The 24,603-nt window shown below is 45.8% G+C and overlaps 1 protein-coding gene across 1 annotated transcript in view; it reads left to right on the forward strand.

Moving 5' to 3' along the window:
- LOC139274783 (NADPH oxidase 4) overlaps nucleotides 1-24,603 on the forward strand; it is a 242,819-nt gene that overhangs the window by 18,705 nt on the left and 199,511 nt on the right. The window contains exon 3 of the mRNA XM_070891470.1: nucleotides 24,214-24,324. Coding sequence (XP_070747571.1) covers nucleotides 24,214-24,324 — 111 coding nt within the window. The remainder of the gene's footprint in view (nucleotides 1-24,213; nucleotides 24,325-24,603) is intronic.

Genomic DNA, 24,603 nt, shown 5'->3' on the forward strand with positions numbered 1-24,603 from the left:
CAGGGAGCAGCACCAGCCTCTGGACATGGCCTTCTTTGACCTCACAAAGGCATTCGACACTGTCAACCGGGAGGGACTATGGAGTGTCCCCCTCAAATTCGGCTGCCCTCAAAAGTTCATCACGATCCTCTGCCTGCTTCATGATGACATGCAAGCCATGATCCTGACCAATGGATCCACCACAGACCCAATACATGTGTGGACCGGGGTCAAACAAGGCTGTCTCATCGCACCAATGCTCTTCTCGATCTTCCTTGCTGCAATGCTCCATCTCGCCCTCAATAAGCTCCCTGCTGAAGTGGAGCTAATCTACAGAAGAAACCGGATACTGTTTAACCTCAGTCGCCTTCCGTCCAAGGTCATTCCATCCTCTGTGACCCACAAGTATAAACAGTTTCTCCATGTTCACTCTATCGAACCTTTTCATAATTGTAAAGACCTCAATCAGGTCTCCTCTTGGGTTAGAGATTCAGTAGGTTAGCGGTGCGGGTGGGTGCTAACGGGGTGCTAAGTAGTTCTTGGGTTAAAATTACAGAGTAACTATTTGTACTGTCTCTCTTCTGCACATGCATCTCCTGACCCATGCACAGAAGCGAGTTAAGACAAATAGTCTGCGAATTCGCCCTCCCAGCGCAATTTATACTCACACTTTTCTGCGCAAGCGCCCATCCGCAGCCCCGATCCATCCTCTGATCCATCGACCACGTTGCCTTCACTGTGCCGAGCCTCCGAGCAGCCTTGAGCCCTGAGCAGCCTTGCCAACACCATGTTGCCTCCACTGCAACTCTGAGGCCTGGGCAGCGGCAAGCCTCCAATCCATCTGGCCCCAAGAGGGCCTGCAGGTGGCCGAGGGTGGCGGGCAGCCGAGAGGGCCGGCGGGGAAAGAAGCAGCGGGTGGCCAAGAGTAGGACTGGAGAAGCGACGGGCGGCCGAGAGGGGAGTGGCACAGAGAGAGAGACTGGGGGTGGGGGGGGAGAGATGGATGGGGAGAGAGAGAGAGAGAGAGACAGTTAGGGTGGGGGGGGGAGGAGGGAGGAGAGAGAGAGAGAGAGGGGGAGGAAAAGAGAGAGAGAGAGAGAGAGAGAGACTGACTGTGAGGTGTGGGGCAGGGCAGGGGGAGAGACATGGGTGGCGGGGGGGAAAATCAGAGGGGAGAGAGGGAACTCAGGGAAGACGGATCACGTTCTTACAATACCCTACAAGGGACATTGTTGGAGTAGATAAAATCCAGAGGTCACGACACTATCACCATTCACTTCATACCCAATAAACCTGTTAACAATCCGTACACAGTGCCCCATCTATTGTGGGGGGTGGCGGTAAGTTCACACATTTTTGTTGGGGTAAGGCACTTTGGTTCGGGGAGGGATGTGTCCTCTCTGACTTCTGAAGTCAAAATGGATCATGTTATAGTGTGCAAAGTTAGGCTGGGAAGTTCTATTCACATATTCCAGAGAAACTTCAGGGTGTGACTTATCCGCCAAGGGGACCAATCATCAATAGGTCATGTGATAATGGAGAGCCAATCAGAAAAACGGCTGCAATTCAGTTAGTAGAAATGGATGCATCCATAAAATTACCCCGTATATAGTTGTTCTGATACTTTTCATCATCTGATGTTTTCTTCCTTGGGTAGTATCCTTTCATCACAGACTTGTGGATGTGGAAGACTTCTTTTGTTCCAACTCTGCTGTGGGATTTGAATTCGCTTTCCCTAAGTTGATGCATCATTCATCTAATCAATGCATTTAATGTGAGTTGATTTTGGTTTCCTGCAACAATAACAAAAAAAATAGCTTTTGACAGTCTTGATTTCTGTAAGAAACATTAGTGAATTTAAGAAACTGGTAGTCAAATAGCCTTATTTAATTCAGAAAGGTTAGTCCTCAAACCTCTATCCCAAGTATCTACTCAAGGTATAGAAACATAGAAACTTACAGCGCAGAAGCAGGCCATTCCTGCCCATCGTGTCCAGGCCGGCCGACATAAGTTTATATGTAACCTTTAGGTCAGCAGGCCTAAAGGTTACATATAAACCTATGAACAATAACAGAAAGGCAAAGACCACCCAACCCAACCAGTCTGCTTCACCACAACTACGACACCCCTTATACTAAAACATTCTACACTCTACCCCAACCGGAGCCATGTGATCTCCTGGGAGAGGCAAAAACCAGATTAAAAACCCAGGCCAATTTAGGAAGAAAAAATCTGGGAAAATTATATAGTAATTTCATTTGCAACCAAAAATACTGGAGGTCAAATTCATTATCGTCCTGTTTGGGGGCGGTAACTTTTTAAAGCCGGGAAACTTAGCGCCAGGCCCTACTGTTTCCCCGCTCTCAAAAATTGTAGTTAGTGCTCCAGAAAGGAATTGGAGCGCTAAATCAAGTGCTCCACTTCCTACTGGAAGTGTTAAAGAACACGGGTGGGGCAGAAACCTGAGCAGTGCTGCACACTGGGCTGTGCAGTGCTTTCGTGTACAAAGGGCTTTTCCCTCCCTTAATGGGAAGGCTATTGCTGCAGGCCCGACAATTTAAAAGTCACCTACCTGGACCACCAAGGGAGTGGTGAACCCGCTCGATCTGACAGGCATTCAAGCAGAGTGCAGGGCTGAATGATCGCGGGCAGGAACCAGTGAAGGAAACGGCATTAACAAAGGTAAGTTTTTTGTAACTTGCCTTTACTCAGTGCCCTGGTAGCGGCCGGCCGCCTGATCCACGCCTCCTGCAGCTCCCATTGTTTTCACCCGGTGTTGCTGCAGGGGACTAAAGTGAATTTTGGGTCCAGGGCGCTAATGGGCCGATGAGCATGACGATGATGTCATAATCTCTGGGCGCAATGCCATAGCACCACTGCTAAACTCCCGCCCAATATGGTGGAAGTCAATGTTAGCGCGTGCCCGGTCGCAAAGGCATTTTCGCCCCATTGATGGGAGTCGCAAATGCATCCAATTTCTAAATCAAGATGTTTTCCTATACCCTACCTTATGAATTAGAATGTCAACATTGTTCTATTTAATTTGCACTAAGGGAACATAAAGTGAATGATTTTGCACCAAGGGTAGATTACTTGGCTGGACTATTAGAACATGTAAAACATCTGGGCTAGTCCTCTGGAAGTCTCACTGACTCATTTCTGTTACATTGTGTAAAGGTTAAGACTGAGAACTGCACAGAGAATTCTTTGTCCAGCACCAGTGGTTATACCTCCTGGCTACATTCATGTGGTTTTCTAATTAAAGACTGTTGCCAATTTAGGATGTCTGTTTTACAAAAAAAGTTGGCAGCTTTTATCAAAGAAGTTTTGTAAAAATCTATAGCAACCTCAATAGAAAGTACAATTAAAACCAGTTCTGAAAATACTAACATGGTTCATAAAATAGGAAAACTGTTATGATTTATGAAAAGACTAATATTACATCTTACTTTCTTTGCTTTTTGACCTTTTTTCATTTTTGAACAGCTGATGCTTTTACAAGTTTCGGAAACAGATGATTAATATTTAAACAATAATGGATCCTACTGGAGCATATTTAGAGAGGCAGTTCAGTTATCGATGAAAGTACCAGTTTTATCTAAATTATCTAGAGCACAAGATTTATTATTGTTTCATCACATTGTGATGTACTTTGGTTGAAATCTCTTTGCCTCCATTTGCCACTGGGAGTCTTTATTGCCAGTGCTAGCACCAGGGGAACATATTCTGTGGTCTAGAAATTCGATAGTGCAACAAATTTTGAAAAGTTGAAAAAGTAGCGCCAGGCGAAGTCATTCTCTCCTCCAGCGATATTCAGTTTTAGCACTCCCAAGCACTAACCACTTCTCTTGGGGCGCTAAGGTCCAAGAGTGGGACAGGAGTGGCAGAGTGCTTAAAAAAAACTTCGAGCCATTGGTAACGGCATGAGAAACTGCTTCCCTCACTTAAAGGGAAGGACCAGTGATGCTGCATGAGCTAGTTGTCAGCAGTTCTGTTTTGCAAGGTGACTGCCATTAAAGCCCCAAGCACTCTCTCAAAGTGGAAGGCCTGGACATCTTGCACCAGTGAAACATGAAAAACTCTGCACAGGCACCAGACTGGTGGAAATAATAAAGGTTGCGCTAGCTGAAAACCATTCCCTTTAATTACTGCTCTCCAAGCGGCCAGCCGAGTTCACAACGCCTCCTCTTGCTGGCGTTGTCGGCGTAGGGAACAAGAGTCAATTTTACATCCGGGGCGGTAACGGGGCGTTGAGTACTTTATGATGTTACGATCTACGAGATGTGAGAGACCCCGGTGCTATGACTTAGCACCAGTGCTAAACTCGCGGGGAATGCTGCATTCAACATGCGCATTTAGTAACCCATTAGTGCCCACCCAGGCACTAGCGAGAGGCGCTAACCTACTGAATTTCTAGCTCATGTGTTTTAAATTGCAAAGTACTTCTAGCCAATTTATCATATTTTATCTATATGTCCCATCTGTCAATCTATCTGTCAGACCTCCCATGGCATTGCTTATAGTAAGCAGCTGAATATTCATTTATACTGATGGTCATTATACTCTTGCATGCAATGTCTCTGTTTCACTTTTTCTGTAAAAATTTCTACTCCGTTACAGAAAAAGTGAGAAAGAAACAATCAACTTTCTGGGTGAGAAATTCCCCAGTGTTCCAGTGGGGGCGGTAAACAGCTCGAGGCGGAACCTCCTGCGCCTCACCACGAAATAGTGACAACCGTCCCTCAGAGGAAGTGGAGTGCAATCTTGCATGCTCCACTTCCTCTTGGGGCAGGTCCCGGGGCGATGCTGGGGTGCATTGGTCAGTACGATGCGGTTGCTTAACATAGCACTGACGCGGTTCAACGCCCCTCCCCTTCGCTTAAAGGGGAGGGCTGCTGCGCACTCTGCATGCCCTCTATGGCCTCCGCTAGGCCACCAGGGCAACGTGATGGCGAGGCCGTAACTCTGCTCCTAAAACTGATTGCCGGGCTGCATGATGGCGGCCCGGACCACGCAAGGGACCAAAAAGTCAGGCTGACTGGTGATTCGTCAAAACTGCCACGGTGGCAGCACGGGGCGCGCGACCTCCCCTTTAACTACCGCCCCCCTGAGCGGATGTCGGCCCCGTTTGCGAACCGCAAGGTTGGCGCTGACACCAAAATCCGCTGTGAGACGAATAGGGGTCCGCACGCGGCGCTAAGGGGTTGCCGTGCATGGTGATGAGGTCATCGCCGGTTGCGTGCCGGTCCTGGGTGCTACCAGCGGAGCGTGATGCTACCATGGCAGTGACTCTGCAAGCTCCTGCGCAATCTTGCCATAGCCGGTACCGCCATACCCCTTCACATTTCTCCACATTATATTCCATTTGCCATGTTCTTGTCCACTCACTTAGCCTGTCGATATACAGTTGAAGCCTCTTTGCATCCTCCTCACACTTACATTCCCACTTATCTTTGCATCATCAGCAAACTTGAATATATTACATTTGGTCCCCTCATCCAAATCCTTTTGAATAACAGAGTCCCAAGCACTGATACTTGTGATACCCCAGTAGTTACAACTTGCCCATCTGAAAATGACCGGTTTATTCCTCTGGTTAACGGACAGAAAACAATCGTAAATCCATGCTAGTATATTACTCCCAATCCCACGAGTCCTAATTTTGTTTAATAACCTCTTGTGTGGCACCTTATCGAATGCCTTCTGAAAATCCAAATACACCACATCCACCGGTCCCCCCTTAACTATTCTGCTAATTAAAACTTCAAAATACTTGGAACAGATTTGTCAAACATGATTTCCCTTTCATAAATACATGCTGACTCTGCCCAATCCTATTATTAGTTTCTGCCTTGTTACCACATCCTTAATAATATATTCTAGCATTTTCCCTACTACTGATGTCCGGCTAACTGGTCTGTAGTTCCCCATATTCTCTTTCCCTCCTTTCTTAAATAGTGTGGTTATATTTGGTACCTTTCAATCTGCGGGAACTGATCTAGAATCTGTGGAATTTTGGAAGATGAGAACCAATGCATGCACTATCTATATAGCCACCTCTTAATTATTTTTTTAGTCGTTCTTTGCTGGCTTTTAAAAGCTTTCCGGTCTCCTCCCATTAGTTTTGGCCACTTTGTATGCCCTTGTTTTTAATTGGATACCGTCCTTTGTTTCTTTAGCCGCAGATGGCTATCTTTTCTCTTACACCCTTTCCTCCTCACTGGAATATATTTTTCTTGAGACCGGGGAAATAGTGGGGGCTTGTAAAAAGGGAACAGCAATAATCTTGGATGATTTTAACCTCCATTTTGATTGGACAAATCAAATTGGTCAGGGTAGCCTTGAGGAGTTCATAGAGTGCATAAGGAAAGAGTTCCTTGAGCAGGATGTAACGGAACCAACCGGGGGCAGGCTATCTTAGATCTGATCCTGTGTGATGAGACAGGATTAATAAACAATCTCCTAGTAAAGGATCCCCTCGGAATGAATGATCTTAGCATGATTGAATTTCAAATTCAGATGGAGGGTGAGAAAGTTGGATCTCTGACTGGCGTACTAAGCTTAAATAAAGGAAACTATGAAGGTATGAGGGCAGAGTTGGGTAAAGTGGACTGGGAAAATAGATTAAAGTGTAGGACGGTTGATGAACAGTGGTGTACATTTAAGGAGATATTTCACAACTCTCAAGAAAAATATATTTTCGTGAGGAGGAAAGGGTTTAAGAGAAAAGATAGCCATCCGTGGCTAACTAAATAAATAAAGGACGGTATCCAATTAAAAGCAAGGGCATACAAAGTGGCCAAAATTAGTGGGAGGACAGAAGACTGGGAAGCTTTTAAAAGCCACCAAAGAACGACTATAAAAATGATCAAGAAAGGGAAGATAGGCTGATAGGCTATGAAAGTAAACTAGCACAAAGTATAAAACGGATAGCAAGAGTTTCTATAGGTATATAAAAAGGAAAACAGTGGCTAAAGTAAATGTTGGTCCCTTAGAGGACGAGACCGGGGAACTAGTAATGGGGAACATGGAGATGGCAGAAACTCTGAACAAATATTTTGTATCAGTCTTTACGGCAGAGGACACTAACAATATTCCAACAGTGGATAGTCAATGGGGCTAAAGGGGGGGGAGGAACTTGACACAATCACAATCACTAAGGAGGTGGTACTCAGTAAGATGATGGGACTAAAGGCAGATAAATCCCCTGGACCTGATGACTTGCATTCTAGGGTCTTAAGAGAAGTAGCAGCAGGGATAGTGGATGCACTGGTTGTAATTTACCAAAATTACCTGGATTCTGGGTTGGTCCCAGCAGATTGGAAAACTGCAAATGTAACGCCCCTATTTAAAAAAGGAGGCAGACAAAAAGCAGGAAACTCTAGACCAGTTAGCCTAACATCTGTGGTTGGAAAAGTGTTGGAGTCCATTATTAAGGAAGCAGTAGCAGGACATTTAGATAAGCACATTTCGGTCAGGCAGAGTCAGCATGGATTTATGAAGGGGAAGTCATGTTTGACAAATTTGCTGGAGTTCTTTGTGGATGTAACGAACAGGATAGATAAAGGGGAACCAGTGGATGTAGTGTATTTGAACTTCGAGAAGGCATTTGACAAGGTGCCACATAAAAGGTTACTGCACAAGATAAAAGTTCATGGGGTTGAGGGTAATACATTAGCATGGATAGAGGATTGGCTAACTAACAGAAAACAGAGAGTCGAGATAAATGGTTCATTCTCTGGTTGGCAACCAGTAAGTAGTGGGATGCCACAGGGATCAGTGCTGGGACCCCAACTATTTACAATCTATATTAATGACTTGGAAGAAAGGACTGAGTGTAACATAGCCAAGTTTGCTGACGATACAAAAATGGGAGGAAAAGCAATGTGTGAAGAGGACACACAAAATCTGCAAAAGGACATAGACAGGCTAAGTAAGTGGGCAAAAATTTGGCAGATGGAGTATAATGTTGGAAAGTGTGAGGTCATGCATTTTGGCAGAAATAAAATCAAAGAGTAAGTTATTATTTAAATGGAGAAAGATTGCAAAGTTCCGCACGGGACCTGGGGGCACTTGTGCATGAAACACAAAAGGATAGTATGCAGGTACAGCAAGTGATCAGGAAGGCCAATGGAATCTTGGCCTTTATTGCAAAGGGGATGGAGTATAAAAGCAGGGAAGTCTTGCTACAGCTATACAGGGCCACACCTGGAATACTGCGTGCAGTTTTGGTTTCCATATTTACGAAAGGATATACTGGCTTTGGAGGCAGTTCAGAGAAGGTTCACTAGGTTGATTCTGGAGATGATGGGATTGACTTTTGAGCAAAGGTTGAGTAGGTTGGGCCTCTACTCATTGGAATTCAGAAGAATGAGAGGTGATCTTATCGAAACGTATAAGATTATGAGGGGGCTTGACAAGGTGGATGCAGAGAGGATGTTTCCACTGATGGGGGAGAATAGAACTAGGGCATGATCTTAGAATAAGTCGCTGCCCATTTAAAACTGAGATGAGGAAAAATTTCTTCTCTCAGAAGCTTGTAAATCTATGGAATTCACTACCTCAGAGAGCTCTGGAAGCTGGGACATTGAATAAATTTAAGACAGAAACGATAAGGGGATAAGGGGTTATGGGGAGCGGGCAGGGAAGTGGATCTGAGTCCATGATCAGATCAGCCATGATCTTATAGAATGGCGGAGCAGGCTCGAGGGGCCATGTGGCCTACTCCTGTTCCTATTTCTTATGTTGTTATGTCCCCTTTTAAAACCCTAGGATGTAGGCCATCAGGCTGAGAGGATTTGTTGGCTTTCATTTCCATTAATTTCTCCAGAACTTTAAAAAAAATTAATACTAATTTCTTTTAGTTCCTCATTCTCGCTGGAACCCTGATTCTCCACTGTTTCCGTGAAGCTTTTTGTGTCTTCGTGAAGACAGACGCAAAGTATTTGTTGAATTTCTCTCCATATATGCATTCCCGTCTGTTACCATTTTACTCAGACAAAAACTTGTTCAGGAGGGCCACCCAGCCCCAGGAAGGCAGGAGGCTACTTAATATTGAAACAGCGCAGCCCGATGATGTTATCGATGTCGCAGTGCTACTTTAATTACAAAATTGGAAGGCAAACCCGCCAGAGGATCTTGTTGGGCTGCTCATAGAGTGTGCTGAATACACGTTACTCCACAGCCTGAGCCATTTATTTACTTTGCTTCCTTAAAGCTTTTGTGCCAGATAGAATACCACATTTTAGTCTGTTGGGCAGAATGACTACATAAATATATGTCAGATCAACTGATTGAATTCATCTTTACGCCAGGTGAAATATCTATGGTATAGTTTTCAAATAAAGTGAAGTAATTACATTGTAGTGTACAAAGGTGGAGTAATATATTATACTCTGTCAGGCGGAATAATCATGATATCCTACATTAGGCAGAATAACTACATTGTACTCAGTCAGGTACAATAACTTTGTTGGAGTTGGAGCAGCGCGAGTCCGGGGTTGGTGAGGCCTATAAAAGGCCCAGCGGGAGAGTGAGGCAGCGGCAGTTGGAGCAGCGTGAGTCCGGGGTTGATGAGGCCTATAAAAGGCCCAGCGGGAGAGTGAGGCAGCGGCAGTTGGAGCAGCGCGAGTCCGGGGTTGGTGAGGCCTATAAAAGGCCCAGCGGGAGAGTGAGGCGGCGGCAGTTGGAGCAGCGCGAGTCCGGGGTTAGTGAGGCGTGCTTGTGCAGCTACAGGGTGAAGGCAAAAAAGAAGTAGAAAGAAACAGAAGGGTGACGTCACAGCCAAGGGGGTAAGTGATTGGCTGGTGATAGGTGAGTAGTTTATCTTTTTTCTCTTCTACAACAGTGAGTAAACTTTAGCATTGTTGTTGCCTATCTAAGGGTTAAGTCATGACAGGACAGCTCGGTCACGTGTTATGCTCCTCCTGTACTATGTGGGAACTCAGGGACGACTCCAGTGTCCCTGACGACTACGTGTGCAGGAAGTGTGTCCGCCTCCAGCTCCTGACGGACCACGTTGCGGAGTTGGAGCTGAGGGTGGATTCACTCTGGAGCATCCACGATGATGAGAATGACGTGAGTAGCATGTGTAGCGAGTTGGTCTTACCGCAGGTGAAGGGTCTACAGCCAGATAGGGAATGGAAGACCAGCAGGAAGAGTAGTGCAAGGGGGGTGGTGCAGGGGTCCCCTGTGGTCATCCCCTGCAAAACAGATATACTGCTTTGAGCGCTGTTGGGGGGATGACTCATCGGGGGAGGGCAGCAGCAGCCAGGTTTATGGCACCGTGGCTGGTTCTGTTGCACAGGAGAGCGGGAAAAAGAGTGGGAGAGCGATAGTGATAGGGGATTCAATTGTCAGGGGAATAGATAGGCGTTTCTGCGGCCGCAACCAAGACTCCAGGATGGTATGTTGCCTCCCTGGTGCAAGGGTCAAGGATGTCTCGGAGTGGGTGCAGGACATTCTAAAAAGGGAAGGAGAACAGCCAGTTGTTGTGGTGCACATTGGTACCAGCGACATAGGTAAAAAAAGGGATGAGGTCCTACGAAACGAATTTAAGGAGCTAGGAGCTAAATTAAAAAGTAGGACCTCAAAAGTAGTAATCTCAGGATTGCTACCAGTGCCACGTGCTAGTCAGAGTAAGAAACGCAGGAGAGCGCAGGTGAATACGTGGTTTGAACAGTGGTGCAGCAGGGAGAGATTCAAATTCCTGGGGCATTGGAACCGGTTCTGGGGGAGGTGGGACCAGTACAAACCGGACGGTCTGCACCTGGGCAGAACCGGAACCAATGTCCTAGGGGGAGTGTTTGTTAGTGCTGTTGGGGAGGAGTTAAACTAATATGGCAGGGGGATGGGAACCAATGCAGGGAGACAGAGGGAAACAAAAAGGAGACAAAAACAAAAGACAGAAAGGAGATGAGGAAAAGTGGAGGGCAGAGAAACCCAAGACAAAAAACAAAAAGGGCCACTGTACAGCAAAATTCTAAAAGGACAAAGGGTGTTAAAAATACAAGCCTGAAGGCTTTGTGTCTTAATGCAAGGAGTATCCGTAATAAGGTGGATGAATTAACTGTGCAAATAGATGTTAACAAATATGATGTGATTGGGATTACGGAGACGTGGCTCCAGGATGATCAGGGCTGGGAACTCAACATCCAAGGGTATTCAACATTCAGGAAGGATAGAATAAAAGGAAAAGGAGGTGGGGTAGCATTGCTGGTTAAAGAGGAGATTAATGCAATAGTTAGAATGGACATTAGCTTGGATGATGTGGAATCTATATGGGTAGAGCTGCAGAACACCAAAGGGCAAAAAACGTTATTGGGAGTTGTGTACAGACCTCCATACAGTAGCAGTGATGTTGGGGAGGGCATCAAACAGGAAATTAGGGGTGCATACAATAAGGGTGCAGCAGTTATAATGGGTGACTTTAATATGCACATAGATTGGGCTAACCAAACTGGAAGCAATACGGTGGAGGAAGATTTCCTGGAGTGCATAAGGGATGGTTTTCTAGACCAATATGTCGAGGAACCAACGAGGGGAAAGGCCATCTTAGACTGGGTGTTGTGTAATGAGAGAGGATTAATTAGCAATCTCGTTGTGCGAGGCCCCTTGGGGAAGAGTGACCATAATATGGTGGAATTCTGCATTAGGATGGAGAATGAAACAGTTAATTCAGAGACCAAGGTCCAGAACTTAAAGAAGGGTAACTTTGAAGGTATGAGGCGTGAATTGGCTAGGATAGATTGGCGAATGATACTTAAGGGGTTGACTGTGGATGGGCAATGGCAGACATTTAGAGACCGCATGGATGAACTACAACAATTGTACATTCCTGTCTGGCGTAAAAATAAAAAAGGGAAGGTGGCTCAACCGTGGCTATCAAGGGAAATCAGGGATAGTATTAAAGGCAAGGAAGTGGCATACAAATTGGCCAGAAATAGCAGTGAACCCGGAGACTGGGAGAAATTTAGAACTCAGCAGAGGAGGACAAAGGGTTTGATTAGGGCAGGGAAAATGGAGTACGAGAAGAAGCTTGCCGGGAACATTAAGACGGATTGCAAAAGTTTCTATAGATATGTAAAGAGAAAAAGGTTAGTAAAAACAAACGTAAGTCCCCTGCAGTCAGAATCAAGAGAAGTCATAACGGGGAACAAAGAAATGGCGGACCAATTAAACAAGTACTTTGGTTCGGTATTCACTAAGGAGGACATTAACGACCTTCCGGATATAAGAGGGGTCAGAGGGTCTCGTAAGGAGGAGGAACTGAGGGAAATCCTTATTAGTCGGGAAATTGTGTTGGGGAAATTAATGGGATTGAAGGCCAATAAATCTCCAGGGCCTGATGGACTGCATCCGAGTACTTAAGGAGGTGGCCTTGGAAATAGCGGATGCATTGACAGTCATTCTCCAACATTCCATTGACTCTGGATCCGTTCCTATCGCGTGGAGGGTAGCCAATGTAACCCCACGTTTTAAAAAAGGAGCGAGAGAGAAAACAGGGATTTATAGACCGGTCAGCCTGACATCGGTAGTGGGTAAGATGATGGAATCATTTATTAAGGATGTCATAGCAGCGCATTTGGAAAGAGGTGACATGATAGGTCCAAGTCAGCATGGATTTGTGAAAGGGAAATCATGCTTGACAAATCTTCTGGAATTTTTTGAGGATGTTTCCAGTAGAGTGGTATATTTGGACTTTCAGAAGGCTTTCGACAAGGTCCCACACAAGAGATTAATGTACAAAGTTAAAGCACATGTGATTGGGGGTAGTGTGCTGACATGGATTGAGAACTGGTTGTCAGACAGGAAGCAAAGAGTCGGAGTAAATGGGTACTTTTCAGAATGGCAGGCTAGTTAATCAGTGATTCACATTACAGTGCTCGAGCCAACTGTATCTGAATGCATCACAGTCCCAGAGCCCAGTCTGTCTGGAAATTGTGAGGAACTCCTAGACACTCAACTGTAATGACAATCCACTTCTTAAATCATTCCTTTTGAGTTAGTGCTCCCCCCCCCTCATCCCACCCCACCCCAAGACTCACTTTGTAGCAGCAAATAAGCTGGGGACCCATTCCCTTTGGACCTGGCGGTGTCTGGCTCCAACCCGAACTCCCACTTCCACCTGACATCATTCCCTCCAGCTTCGAGCAGGAAGCAGTTGAGTGATATTTAAATGAAGCCTGGAAGTTAAAGTGACCTGGGCCTCATTCCAGGAAGTCTGTGGGAACTCCTGAATGGCCCGAGTTAAAATCGGGGCTGTAGTGTCTTAACGCCTTTCCAATTGTGGATGGAGTCAAGACACACAATTATGTGCAACAATTGATTTGCATATTATATGATGATTTGCAATCTTGATTTTGATTGTTCAACATAAAATTGTGTCTCATAATATTCATAGATCCATGCATTTGATAATTGAAATCTTCTGCACATCACCAAAGAGCAGTAGCATATAAGGTACATTTTCTGGTCTTGATATATCAAACTGCCACAAGGCTGACCATGGGCAGTCTCCCAGCCCTGGCTGGGCTTTGCTGGTAGGAGCTCACCATCAGTGGAGTTTGAAAATGGTGAGAGATAAATCAACTTGTTGGTTTTTATTAATATCCACAGAAAGTAAAAGCAAGTTTCATACTTCTGTATACTTACTAGTAGGATATGCATCCATACTGACATTCATGGCAAACAGAGAACGCTTAGTCAGGGTGAGTGCAGGCTAAAGAAACATTACTGTGAGAAAACATTAGCTTCCAATACCTTGGAAACCCAATAAACTCGACAGCACAGTATTCAGCCTTCAGGTAAGTTCTTGTTTGAGCACAGCTGCTACAGTGTTTAATCAGTTTCTGAGCCCAATCCTGTGAGGTTTTACTGAGTGGGTTAGCAGTTGGGTGGGACATCCATTTCACTGAGTTTAAAATATTGTTGTGGTTCCAATGATGTCATGAGACCTCTATTTGCATACATTGATTGAGCATATGTCTGTTTTCAGCGGAGGCCTTTCTGACATGTTTCAGTCGGCATGATAAAATGGCAGTTGGTGGGTTCCTGGCAGGAATGGGGTGGTTAGTCAATTTTTGGGATTTTAACTGCTCGCCCACCCTGTTACGTCCAGGTGGGTAGGGTTACAATTAGGGCTATAGCTTCATATCTAGTTGGCCACGCTTATCACTGAACTCATCCCTAAACTAACTGCAGCCTCAGGAGAGGAGAAAAATATCCGCAAAGGTAAAATTAATATGGATAGTAGTTGTTAAATTTGCAATGAACTGGGAACAGTATAAAGGATTCAATTTTCCCCGGTCATTTGCGCTGTTTTGTTTTTGGCACATGCCGTTTTTTCTGGTGTATTTATTTTTTTCCAGGCGTATTTATTTTTTTCCAAGTTTCCCCCTGCGATCTGCGCTGATGTAACTGAATTAGTTACGATTTTTCTAGGCCAGTTTTTTTTTGACGTCATGTCTGAGCCGGTTTTTTCAATTTTTCGCAGTTTGGCCAACATTTTTTTCTCTTAGCATGGCGTATCTGGCCACTCCCAAAAAACCTTCTGGTGGGTTAAGGAAACCATTGCATATTCATAAATCTGTGCTGAAAGACGCCATTGTTTTTAAATCAAAAATTTTGGAGGGACTGAAGAACACTGTCAAAATCAATAATAAAGTTCAACTTTGTTTACCTGTCATTGTAGAAGTATAAATTTGTTGGATTTCAGAAGTTTTCTCTTTTTATTTTACTCACTCACACGCACCAGCAAACGCCTGGAAGCAGGGCTGGAAGGTCGTAAGTTTGGCCGGCAGAATTGGCCTCGTGCCTGGACACAGTGGCTTGGGGTTTGGCTACAAAACAAGCCATGGGAGAGTGGGTGGAGGGGGAAGAGAAAGAGCGAGGTGCCGATCGGAAGGCTTGGAGTCCGGGCAGGAGGAGGGAGAGGGAGAGGGAGAGAGAGAATTCACAAGGCGGGTGGGGGGGGGGGGGGTGGGGACGGTGGGGAGGGAGAGGAGAAGTCACAAGACCTTTGGTTGTGGTCCATCCATACAGACCTGGAGAGATACAACTGCAATCCTGTGCTGTCTGCCTTCCTGACATTTTGAGCTTCTTTCAAAGGTTAAATTTAAGTATAGGGGCAATACTGACAATGCCATACCTTGTGCGAGCCTTCTGCATCATGGTGCTACATAGGAGACAATTGATTCGACTTCATCACATCATGAACATCAGAGCCTGTAGGGTGCTGGGCAGGAGGCCTTACTCACCTTTGTTATATCGAGACAGGCGTATGTACCTCCACCTGGGTGATGCAGACTGTATCAGAAGGCTGCATTTCTGCAAAGAAGTTGTAAGTGAGATCTATGAGTTGGTCAAAGCAGACGTGCAACCTAGAAGTATCAGGAGGACTGCTTTGTCAGTTGAAGTGGAGGTTGCAGCTGCACTTTCATGTTATGCCTCCAGATCGTTTTAAGCTACAACTGGGGATGTGTGCGCTAACTCTCAACATGCAACACATGTCTCCATTCACCAGGTCACAGCTGCACTGTATGCGCATAGGAATGACTTCATAAAGTTCCCCATGACCGCCCAAGCAATCCATGGCAGGGTTGTGGGCTTCAAAGGTACAGGGCTGCATTGATTGTACCCACATCGCCTTACAAGCACCTTTTGAAGGATTCCGAGATGTACAGGAACAGAAAAGGCTTCCACTCCATTAATGTGCAGCTCATGTGTGATGACATGCATCATATCATGTCAGTCGATGCAAGATACCCTGGCAGCACCCATGATGTGTTTGTCCTACTAACAGCGTTATATCTACCATGTTTCAGCAGCAGCCAAAAGGACAGAGCTGGCTCCTGGGAGACAAAGGGTACGGCCTCGCCACCTGGCTCATGACGCCCCTATGCGGAAGCTGACCATCAATACAACATGTCGCACATTGCGACGTGCAGCATCATTGAGAGGACCAATGGCATATTGAAACAGCATTTCCGATGCCTGGACCATTCCGGAGGCTACTTGTTGTACTCCCCCTAAGATTATCGGTCAGTTCACTGTTGTGTGCTACATGCTGCATAACTTAGCCACCATGAGGCAGCAGCAGCTGATAGTGGAAGAAGACCCACCTGCGATGAGAGTGGCTGATTATAATGATATGGAAGATGCAGGTGATGAGCAGGAGGAGGTGGAGGAGGAGGAGGATGATGAGGATGAGGAAGCCATGCAAGCGCCTGAGGCCAGAGCACGACGGTGGGCCATGGTGCCTCTTTAACGATTGCTCGAGCTTTGCGCCAGCAGCTCCTCCGTGAATGCTTTACTGATGCCTGAGGGCTCAACGACAACTATTCCACAAGGACATGTTTACTGTTTGGAGCTGTTCTGTAATGTGTTCTGTTAATGGAACATGATTCAGTTTTAATGTAAAATATATTTTATTCAAAAGTTTACAATGTACTTAACTTTAAAACAATTATTTTTTGTCAAACTACTTTAATATCACTCTTTAAGATCACTTATAAACTTGTAAATTTACATAACTTACAAAAAACTTTTAATTTGAGAACAATTACAACAGTACCAATAATAATAACAACAAGAGCAGCAAAGAAAGGCTGCACCCATCTCTCATCCCCCTTATTCCAAGACTGCCGGCTGCACTTGGTCTTGGACACCCACAGGCAGTGGCGCAGTGTTTCTGGGCTTGATACCAAGCTTATTCTTTCTAACATCTCGGGTACTGTGCACCTCTTGAATGCGGGGGTCATCAGGCGGCAAGTTGGAGGGCCCAGGTGGCAAGTTGGAGGTCTCTTCAGAGGCTGGTGTGGGGATTGGAGTAGGAGTGACAGTTGATTCTGTCAATGGATGTGGGGTCTGAGCGTGTTTCCTTATTGTAGCAACTAACTCCAACATGCCGTCCCTTATGCATCCTGACAGTGTCTCAACGACCTGCAACATTCCCTCCCTCAAGTTGAGCAAAACTGTCTGAACTACCTGCAACCTTCTCTCCCTCATGGTCAGTGATGTGGTTTTCACTACCTCCGACATTCCCTCCCTCATGGTCACTATTCCCTCACTAATAGTCCCGGATATCGTTCCCATTTCTCATGTCATTGCTGTTACTTCTTCCAACAGTCCCGCTACCTCATCACTCACCCCACTGATGGCGTCCAGGAGTGATCGGGTAAGGTCAATGCTCTCCGCACTCAATTACATCATCTGAATCACATCTGTTACATCCTGCACCAAGGAGAGCACGGTCGAGCTCCCCATGGGTGTGGCTCACATCCCACCACTGGGACCCGCAACCTCGGAAGGTGGGGCCCTGGGTGTGCCTTGCTGCACCCCACCACTGGGACCTGCAATCTCGGTTGGAAGGTGTGAAAGCATGGAATGTCCCACCAACACAAACCACTAGTCATGGAAAGAGCTGTCACCTCCATGAGCGGCACCTCCTCTAAAGTCAGTACAGCAGTGGAAGCTTCATCCAGCTCCATCCCCTCCCGCCCCCCCCGCCCCCCCTACCCCCCCCCCATGGATGGATTGGAAGATGTTCCCCTCTTCAGGCTCGCCCGCGTCTGAATAATCTTATGCATCATCAGGGTTGGCTACAAGTTCTGCAAAATATAACATAATAGTCAAATGGTTAGCAGCAGAGGAGGGAGCAAGGTGGGTGGCATGAGTAGGCTCACACATTGCAGGCAAGGCAGCAGGTTGATTTTGAAGGGCCATGATGAATTTGCAGGACTCGCCCTCTCCCTCGCGTGTGGGCCCAGCTTGTGCAGTACTGATTGCCTTTTTTCCAGGTAGGACCCATCAAAGCAGCGACTCTCTCTTCCAAGGGTGTCAGTGGGTGCAGATTTGCTGGGCCTCCTCCTGTTCGAGTTCTTTCCCTTTTATTATATGCCACCTTCCTCTGCAAAGATTAAAATGCTCCTTTGTAGAGAGGGTGTCTTTCTGCTGGGTGGGACATATACAGCTGGTCACTTACAATTGCATTGAATAAATGAAAATATTACTTGCACTAATTACTTGACCAAGGTCCTGCCATTTCTTTTTACACTGGCCTCCAGATCTCGTGGTGGTCACCACTGCGCAGTAATCTTCTACTTGGTTCCAGCATTTCTTCATTTCTTTGGGTGGAATTTTTGTGACCTCAGCTGGTGTCCAGCTCCTGCTACCTGTTCTCAATCACAGTAACTAGTGCCTCCACTTCATCCTGTAATAAATTCTTGGTCCTTGCACCGCGTTGCACCTTGTATTGCTACAGCTGCGATTTTTCCAATGCTCTCACAGCACTTCTTCTCACACACACAACTGGTTCTTTAAAAATGGCTGATTACCAAATCCGAGCTGTACTGAGCATGCGCGTCCATTGGGATGAAGTCAAAAACATAACTTTTTTTCCCGCACATGCGCAGAAGGTACGACATCGTTTTTCGGGGCAGACAGCAGGCTCCAACCCATGCCTACCCCCACTCCCCCCCCGCACCCCTGCTGAGGCGACTGGACATGCTGTGCGGCGCCAAATTCGAATGATAGATCGGGGAAACTTTGGCAAAATATTTCTGCCGCATTTCTGGCCTAGAAAAATGGATGTAACTCCACTGGCAATACGCCAAAAAACGGGTTTCGGGAAAATTGAGCTCAAAGTTTTTGATTCCTAGCTGACAGAATTTTCTATTTTTTATCAAATCAGAAATGAGGTTTGAAAATTTCCTTTGAAGAAACTAAATGTGTTTTGAGCCTTTGATTTGTATAAGTCAGAGTATTTAAAGTTTGTGGACAAATTTTGCCTACAGGCCAGAAGTGCAGTTAATGCATACCATTATTTCGGTAGATTTAGTTCAAACTAAGATCTGTGAAAAATATTTTGAATGATGTAAAGTTAAAACTTAGTTGAAGCTGATATTTTTATTTCCATTTGTTCTTTGTGGTACTTGTTCTCATCTCAGAAGTGTAGCATAATACAGAACACCAGAAAAGGAATTTATACTTTTTCTCTGTCTAAACTCACTCAAGCCTCTGAAGAACATAACAACTTTCATTGCTAAATGGGATAGATTAAGAGCAGATCTACTAGCTCAAAACTGGGCATCCATGAGGTGCTGTGGGCCATCAGCAGCAGCAGAATTGTACTCCACCACAATCTGTAAACTCATGGCCCAGCATATCCCTCACTCTACCATTACAATCAAGCCAGGGGACCAACCCTGGTTAAGAGAAGTGTAGAAGTGCATGCCAGGAGCAGCACCAGGTGTACCTAAAAATGAGGTGCCAAACTAGGGAAGTTGCAACATAGGATTACATGCATGCTAAACAGCAGAAGCAGCATGCTATAAACAGAGCTAAGCGATTCCTCAACCAACAGATCACATTAAAACTCTGCAGTCCTGCCACATCCAGTCGTGAATAGTGGTGGACAATTAAACAACTAACTGGTGGAGGGAGCTCCATTAACAGCCCCATTCTCGATGTTGGAGGAACCCAGTACGCGAGTGCAGAAGTCAAGGCTGAAGCATTTGCAACCATTTTCTGCCAGAAGTGCCGAGTGTCTGATCCATCTCGGTCTCCTCCTGAGGTACCCACCATCACAGAAGCCAGTCTTCAGCCAATTCGATTCACTCCACCTGATTTCAAGTAATGGCAAAACGCGCTGGATACAGCAAAGGCTATGGGCTCAGACAACATCCTGGCTGTCGTGCTGAAGACTTGTGCTCCAGGACTAGCCGAGCCTCTAGCCAAGCTATTCCAATAGAGCTACAACACAGGCATCTACCCGACAATGTGAAAACTGCCCAGGTATGTCCTGTCCACAAAAAGCAGGACAAATCCAATCTGACCAGTTACCGCCCCATCAGTCTACACTCTCCAATCATCAGCAAAGTGATGGAAGGGTGTGATCAACAGTGCTATCAAGCAACACTTACTCATCAATAACCTGCTCACCGATGCTCAGTTTGGATTCTGCCAGGACCACTCGGCTCCAGATCTCATTAAAGACTTGGTCCAAACATGGACAAAAGAGCTGCATTCCAAAGATGAGGTGAGAGTGACTGGCCTTGACATCTTGGCACCATTTGACCGAGTGTGGCATCAAAGAGCCCCTAGTAAAATTGAAGTCAATGGGAATCGGGGGTAAACTCTCCACTGGCTGGAGTCATACCGAGCAGAAAGGAAGATGGTTGTGGTTGTAGTTGGCCAATCATCACAGTCCCAGGACATAGCTGCAGGAGTTCTTCAAGGGAATGTCCTTGGCCCAACCATCTTCAGCTACTTCATCAGTGACTTTCCCTCTATCATAAGGTTAGACATAGGGATGGTCGCTGATTGCGCAATGTTCATTCACAACTCCTCAGATAATGAAATGGTCCATGCCCGCATGCGCAAGATCTGAACAACATTCAGGCTTGCCACTTAAGCGCCAGGCAATGTCTATCTCAGCAAATGAGAGTCTACCATCGCCGAATCCCCCAGCATCAACATCCTGGGCATCACCATTGACCAGAAACTTACTGGACCAGCCACATAATTACTGTGGCTACATGAGCAAGTCAGAGGCTGTGTATTCTATGAAGAATGTCTTGCCTCCTGACTCCCCAAAGCCTTTCCACCATCTACAAGGCACAAATCAGGAGTGTGATAGAATACTCTCCACTTGCCTGGATGAGTGCAGCTCCAACAACACTCAAGAAGCTCGACACTATCCAGGACAAAGCAGCCCACTTGATTGGCACCCCATCCACTACCTTAAACATTCACTCCCTCCACTACTGGCGCACCGTGGTTGCAGTGTATACAAATTACAAGTTGCAATGCAGCAACTCACCAAGGCTTCTTCGACAGCACCTCCCAAACCCATGACTTGTACCACTTAGAAGGACAAGGGCAGCAGGTGCATGGGAACACCATCACCTCCAATTTCCCCTCCAAGTCACACACCATCCCGACTTGGAAATATATCACCGTTCCTTCATTGTCGCTGGGTCAAAATCCTGGAACTCCCTTCCTAACAGCACCATGGGAGTACCTTCACCACAGGTGCTGCAGCAATTCAAGAAGGCGGCTTACCACCATCTTCTCCAGCACAATTGGGGATGGGCAATAATGCTGGCCTTGCCAATGACGCCCACATCCTAGGAACGAACAAAAAAAAATATATTGTACCTTTTTAATGCAGAAAACCGTCCCAAGGTTTTTCACTGAAGTGGAAGGAGAAAATTGGAAGTCAAGCACAAGCAGAAATTCCAGAATGTGGGACCTCGGCAGCTGAAGGCATGAATGTGAAAGGAAGGGGTTAGTCAGCCTGACTTGAAGTTTGACAAGTGTACAACAATTCTAAAGTAGTAAGTACCTGCTTAATGAGGTAAGTTTATTGGCAATGTACCATTGCATACCGATTCCTAATTACGGAGATGGGGATTGGAAGGATTTAAACACAAAGGCCTTGAAATTGGCCTGCTTCGCGCTCCCGTTATCGCCTCCGGGTGATAATGGTGCACTAATGATTTACTGACTGGGCGCGGCGAGAGGTCTGCGGTGGTGTTCCCCACGATTTCCTGCTCCCGGAAGTCGTGATGTTATTGCCGTGCGCATTGCCCCGGTAACGCCCCGAACCGAACTTTGATTCTGTCCCCTGTAGCATCATCGGGCGACAACACTAACAGCTGCAGGAGGCATTGTTTGGGAGCTGGAAGCTTGGGAGGCGCAAGTAAAAAGGGATGTTGGCGCGGGTAAGAGAAAAATTTTAACAGCGCATAAAGTGATATTTTTTAAATTGCTCCTGGGCAGCGATTGATCAGCCCGGCACTCTGCTGGAGTGCATGGAATGGGGCTGATCGGGCTGGATTGCGGCTGCCGTCAGGGACCAGCTCACTGATCTCAATGCAAAGCTTGCAGCGATGGCCCTTCCTTTTAAGGGAGGGAAGAAAGCTCAGATTGTGGCAACGCTGCAGGGGACATTGTGCAGTGCTACACCTTTAGCGCTCCAGGAAGGAAATCAAGTGCTCCACTTCCTTTCTGGAGTGCAAACACCAAATTTAGAAAAAGCTGGGAATCATTAGCGCCTGCCACTAATTTTCCCAGCTTTTAAAACTTAGAGCTCCAAATGGGGCGATACTGGATTTCTTTTCTGAAGATGTGAATTTTAAATTCCTGATGTAGGAGGACTGGGAGTCAGTGTAGGTCACAAGAACAGGGGTGATGGGCCAGCAGGACTTAATGCAGGATATAATATGGGCAGCAGAGTTTTGGATGAACTGAAATTTATGGAGAATGGGAGGCTGACGATGGCAGCATTTGAATAGTGAAGTCTGGAGGTGACAAATCAATGGATAAGGGTTTTGATGCCAGATGAGCTCAGCTAGGAGCAGAAGTGGGTGATGTTACTGAGATGAAATGGATGATGTTTGATGGAGAGGATGTGGATTTGGAAGCTGGGCTTTATAAACTGTCTGGTTCAGCTTGAGAGAGTGGGGTTGAAGTTGCTGGTGAGGGTACTGTATTGGTCATGCAGGTTTAGGGTATCTTCTTGTGTTCAGTGGTGTCACTCCTGTAAGCAGATCCTATTTGTCTCACATTTTAAAGCTGACTCTTAAGCAATTTCTACTTCTATTTTAGCATAACGCAGGAATATAACATAGAAACATAGAAAATAGGTGCAGGAGTAAGCCATTCGGCCCTTCGAGCCTATACCGTCATTTAATAAGATCATGGCTGATCATTCCCTCAGTACCCCTTTCCTGCTTTCTCTCCATATCCCTTGATCCCCTTAGCCGTAAGGGCCATATCTAACTCCCTCTTGAATACATTCAATGAACTGGCATCAACAACTCTCTGCAGCAGGAAATTCCACAGGTTAACAACTCTGAGTGAAGAATGTTCTCCTCATCTCGATCTTAAATGGCCTACCCCTTATCCTAAGACTATGTTCCCTGGTCCTGGACTTCCCCAACCTGGGGAACATTCTTCCCGCATCTAACCTGTCCAGTCCCGTCAGAATCTTATACGTTTCTATGAGATCCCCTCTCATCCTTCTAAACTCCAAAGTATAAAGGCCCAGTTGATCCATATGACAGTCCAGCCATTCGTGGAATGAGTCTGGTAAACCTTCGCTGCACTCCCTCAATAGTATGCCTTTGTGACCTGAGCTGAATAGTCATATATTTTGCATGTGTACTTCTTCAATCTCCCTGAAAACAGACTGAGCAATCACTTGGTAAAACAAGGCCAGGTACCAATCAATGAGTGAACCTACAGAACAGTTATAAGCAGATTCACTTAGCCCAATAAGTGCAACTTGGTTTTGTGTAATAATACAAATCATGAACACACTACTCTTCCTCATTATTGGTGCGTTGTCTTGCTTCAGTTACACAAAATAATGTGTAAGTACACTCTGGGATGTTCCTTCTCAGGTTGAAAAAAGCTTCTTCTTGTAGCTTTCGGTATAAAAGAAACCTGACAATCTTTGCAGCCTCAGCTGGACCTGATTGTTTTTGCAGCTTTATGCTTTTAAAATAAACCTGATTTGGCTGCCTGTGCTTCTGCCTCTTCTGTTTTATCTCGCTCTGTTCACGGCCAGACATTCCAAGGTCTCAGGGCCAGAGACTTCCCAACACAATAGGCTTGAGGTGTTTATTGATTACAGAAACAAGCTAACCAATTGCTTATTATTTACTTATTAATCTTTGGGAAAAACAGCTTTCATTGACCTCCTTTGGTCTTGATTTTTTTAATGAATACACAATGGGAGAATTTTAACTTGGAGGCAGTTAGGAAGCCGGTCAGTGGAGGGCTGGATTGCATTTTGGTAACTTGAAAGGACATTTTTTCTTTGTTTCCTCCCACTCTCAACCCCGCCCCGCCCCCTGCAATGAGCAGGAGTGATAGGCTGGCTGTCTATCAGGCGGGTAGGCCTGCAGAATCCGGCCGCAGCCAGGGAGCAAAGCAGAGCGGAGGAAGGGAGGGATCGGAGGCCGGGGCAGGTGTTGGAAGGCCGGGATTGGTGGGCGTAGGTCAGTGATTGAGGAGGTGTTTGGAATGCTGGGATCGGAGGTGGGATCGATAGACTAGGATAGCGGTGAGAGAAGTCGGAGATCAAGCGTTCGTAAAAATTAGTAGTGATATTATAAATTTACGATAAATAGGGATTCTAGATGAACTTTTAACGTATGCTTTTCTTCCAATATATTTTACCAGTGTTATGGTATTTTTATCCTAATCATTGTCTTATTTGTTCAGCTAGGATTGTGCATTAGCAGAGCTTCTGCTTCAGTCCTGAATATGAACTGCAGCCTTGTCCTGCTGCCCATGTGTCGCACTTTACTGGCATTTCTGCGAGGATCACAAAAGGTGAGTGAATGGAGTCTTTAGTTGAAGAGATATATTAACTGCAGGTGTCATCCTTATTTATAGGCATCCCCAGAAGATTTCATTAAAAAGCTTTCTGTGGAATTTACCCAAATGCTATCCGAGCATCTACTGCCCTGCTCTTGATGACCCAATCCTTTAGCTGTTATGTTACAGAGAGTTGTAATACTTTTTCGTATTTATTAATTGTGATCAGAATACCAAGTCTGCAACCGCTGAAGTGGAGTGAGAAAAACTGAAAGTTATCAATAGTCATCACTG

Source organism: Pristiophorus japonicus, chromosome 10, assembly GCF_044704955.1.
Source record: "Pristiophorus japonicus isolate sPriJap1 chromosome 10, sPriJap1.hap1, whole genome shotgun sequence".
In the NCBI taxonomy this organism is placed as follows: Eukaryota; Metazoa; Chordata; class Chondrichthyes; family Pristiophoridae; genus Pristiophorus; species Pristiophorus japonicus.